We start from the raw sequence: 3,436 nt of genomic DNA, 5'->3' as shown, positions 1-3,436 counted from the left end.
TGGCTAAAATCCTATGGAGGACGACATCAGTGGGAAGTGCAGAAACCTCAGCCTGGGACATCAGTGGGACAAATCCAATTCTGTCCCTCTCACCCTGAAGTTAAACAGGAATCACTCACTGGTAAGAGCAAAGAGAGTTACAGTTATTTCTCCAGATCCACGACTCACACTGAGCAAAAGTAATTATTCGATCTTTTTGTCCCAAACAAAAATGAAATCAGCTAAAGTGTATTGTATTCATTATGTCCACTAAAGTTGAGCTATCCTGATACCTTGCTGCTGGGAAGACACCCAGACGGAGCCCCATCATTTCCATCATCTCCGGTCAGGCTCCACACTAATGTAGTCTTGCTGCTCAGAGTCACAGGGATTTTATGCTCTTCTCTTCACAGAGCAGTCTTCACCTTACAAAATGGTGATATGACCCAGATTGGAGGTGAGGTTTGGTCATTTTGCGTAAACTTTTTAATGTTTTAATGGTAAATACATTTCTTACAGTTTGACAAAACCCAGAATTATTAATTAAAAGTGAACATCTTCCTTAACTTTCTTAATGAATAAAGAGTTGAAAAGGAGGGAAAAGCAACTGTGTACCATGCTGATTTTATCCTAAACAATACAGAATGTGTACTGCCTTGAGAACAGAAGTCATCCTGCTGTTATCCGTACTGGACTGCCTTTTAGCATTATCTCAACACACGTATTGGAGTGCCCACCCACTGCCTGCCAGGCACAGGGCCCGGGGCCAAGAAGGGATGTCCAGAGATCCATGGGGCATGCATGAACCACAGGGGAGACAGCTGGGTAACCTCATCAAGCAGTGACATGTAATGGTTCTAGGATGGAAGTCGTACAGAATCATGAGGGAACACAAAGGACAGTGGGCCTTTCTCCCCAGGGAAGTGATGTTTGAGAAGGAGAGGGCTGATGATTGACCTGGTTGATGAAAAGAAGGGCATTCCTGGCTGAGGGTCTTACAAGAACAAAACCCAGAAAGCCTGGTGTGGCCCAGTGGATGGGCCTGTCTGGGAGTGCCGGGTGTGGGAGGGGATGCAGCTCTGAGGGTTGGGAGGAGTGGGAAGACAGGCTGCAGAGGAGGGGGCCAGGAGGAGCCGCATCAGTAAAACACTTCCAAAGCATTATTTCGATAACTACACAGCATTATATCAAAATAGCATAATATACTCACGAGTATAGGTTGCTTTTAAACATTCACTATTATAAATAGTGTTGCTCTGTCACCTTAAAGATGTTTTGAGTTGTTTCCTTAGGATAAATTTCCAGAAGGGAAAGTTCTGGCTCAAATGGATAGAATACTTTATTTTATTTGTTTTGTTTTGTTTTCATTTTAATAGATTTAGGGGTGCAAGTGGTTTTTAGTTACACAGATGAATTATATAGTAGTTATGTTTTGGTTTTTAGTGTACCTGTCACCAAATAGTGTACAATACACCTGATAGGTATTTTTTCTTCCCTTACCTGCTCCCATCCTTCCCCCTTCTGAGTCTCCAATGTCCATTGTACCTCTCTGTACGCCCTTGCGTACCTGTAGCTTAGCTCTCACTTATAAGTGAGAATATGTGGTATTTGGTTTTCCATTCCTGCATTACTTCACTTAGGATAATGGCCTCCAGTTCCATCCAAGTGCTGCAAAAGACATTATTTCATTCTTTTTTATGGCTGGGTAGGGAATACACATTTTGAAAGACCTGCATCTTTGCACCATGCTAATGCTAGTCAATAGCATGCTTTTCTAACTTTGCTAAATCATGGATGATAAAGAATGGATCATTGATTTAATTTGCATTTCTTTGAATGAGGTTGAATGATGCTTCATGAGTTTAATTGGCCATTTGTATTTACTTTTTACAAACTAAATGTTCATTCCCTCTGCTTGTTGTGATATTGGTGTATTTGTCTTAATTAATATGTCCTAGTGCATTTATATAATATCATTCATGCCATAATGTGAGGTGTGAATGAAACATGGTAGCAGCTTTCCTTAGCACCCCTCTCCTTTATCTCTCTAGCCCTGAAATCACATGAAGCTGTGGGTGGAGATTCATCTGATAGTCCTGGAAAACCCTCTCATCCCAAGGACCATGAGTAACCAGACCCTGGTAACAGAGTTTATCCTGCAGGGCTTTTCAGAGCACCCAGAATACCAGGTGCTCTTATTCATCTGTTTCCTCTCCCTTTACTCTGTGGCCCTCACAGGTAATGTCCTCATCATTTTGGCCATCATCTTCAACCCTGGGCTCCATACCCCCATGTACTTTTTCCTGTTCAACTTGGCTACTATGGACATTATCTGCACCTCTTCCATCATGCCCAAGGCCCTGGAAGGTCTGGTGTCAGAGGAGAGCTCCATCTCCTATGGAGGCTGCATGGCCCAGCTCTATTTTCTCACATGGGCTGCATCTTCTGAGCTGCTCCTGCTCACGGTCATGGCCTATGACCGGTACGCAGCCATTTGCCACCCCCTGCATTATAGCACCATGATGAGCAGGGCGTTCTGCAGCATGCTGGCCGCAGGTGTGTGGGTACTCTGTGCCTTCAACACAGCCATCCACACGGGGCTGATGCTGCGCTTGAATTTCTGTGGCCCTAATGTTGTTACCCACTTCTTCTGTGAGGTCCCTCCTCTGCTACTTCTCTCCTGTAGCTCCACCTATGTGAACAGTGTTATGATTGTCCTGGCTGACGCCTTTTACGGCATACTGAACTTCCTCCTGACCATCGTGTCCTATGGCTTCATCATCTCCAGCATCCTGAAGATGCACACTGCGGAGGGGAAGCAGAAAGCCTTCTCCACCTGCTCGTCCCACCTAACTGTGGTGTGCATGTATTACACTGCTGTCTTCTATGCCTATATAAGCCCCGTCTCTAGCTACAGTGCAGAGAAGAGCAAGTTGGCTGGCGTGCTGTACACCATGTTGAGTCCTACCCTCAACCCCCTCATCTATACTTTGAGAAACAAGGAGGTCAAAGCAGCCCTCAGGAAGCTTTTCCCTTACTTCAGAAATTAATCTGTGGGAATTAACCTTTCTGTGAGGGGTCTGATTAGCAAGTTTCTGGTCTGGAAGGTCAGTAACTTTTCCACTCCAGTGGAACATCTACATGGATGAGCTTGGAGATCTGGTGCTCCAAGACTGGCTGATGGGAGAACTGTGGTTGGGTGTGACCCATAAGCCTCTGAGACATGGGATCTCACTGTCTGACTCCAAGGTGATGTCAGTGCTAAATTGACAGGGAAGCAAAGCTCTTTAGGAAAAGAAAAAAATGCTCCTTGTGTTTTAGACTTATAGACATACCAAATGTTTTCCTTTTTATTCTTTTGTGTGTGTAGTGTTCAGGGTATAAATCCTGAAATTACACCTAGAATTTAGGTGTGTAGACTTAGGCAGGATTGTGGACCCCACAGCACTTGGAGAAT

The 3,436-nt window shown here is 44.5% G+C and overlaps 1 protein-coding gene across 1 annotated transcript; it reads left to right on the top strand.

Moving 5' to 3' along the window:
• The first annotated feature begins 2,042 nt into the window (after window positions 1-2,042).
• On the top strand, window positions 2,043-3,029 carry OR13A1 (olfactory receptor family 13 subfamily A member 1). Its single transcript, XM_069461196.1, has one exon. It carries the CDS (start codon window positions 2,043-2,045, stop codon window positions 3,027-3,029), a length of 987 nt encoding a protein of 328 aa, XP_069317297.1.
• The last annotated feature ends 407 nt before the right edge of the window (window positions 3,030-3,436 follow it).

Source organism: Eulemur rufifrons, chromosome 28, assembly GCF_041146395.1.
Source record: "Eulemur rufifrons isolate Redbay chromosome 28, OSU_ERuf_1, whole genome shotgun sequence".
Lineage (NCBI taxonomy): Eukaryota > Metazoa > Chordata > Mammalia > Primates > Lemuridae > Eulemur > Eulemur rufifrons.
This window is presented reverse-complemented; position numbering and strand designations above follow the sequence as displayed.

What these genes read in the sequence shown, in the direction of transcription:
- OR13A1 (XM_069461196.1), top strand. Translation starts at nt 2,043, where the DNA reads ATGAAGCTGTGGGTGGAGATTCATCTGATAGTCCTGGAAAACCCTCTC.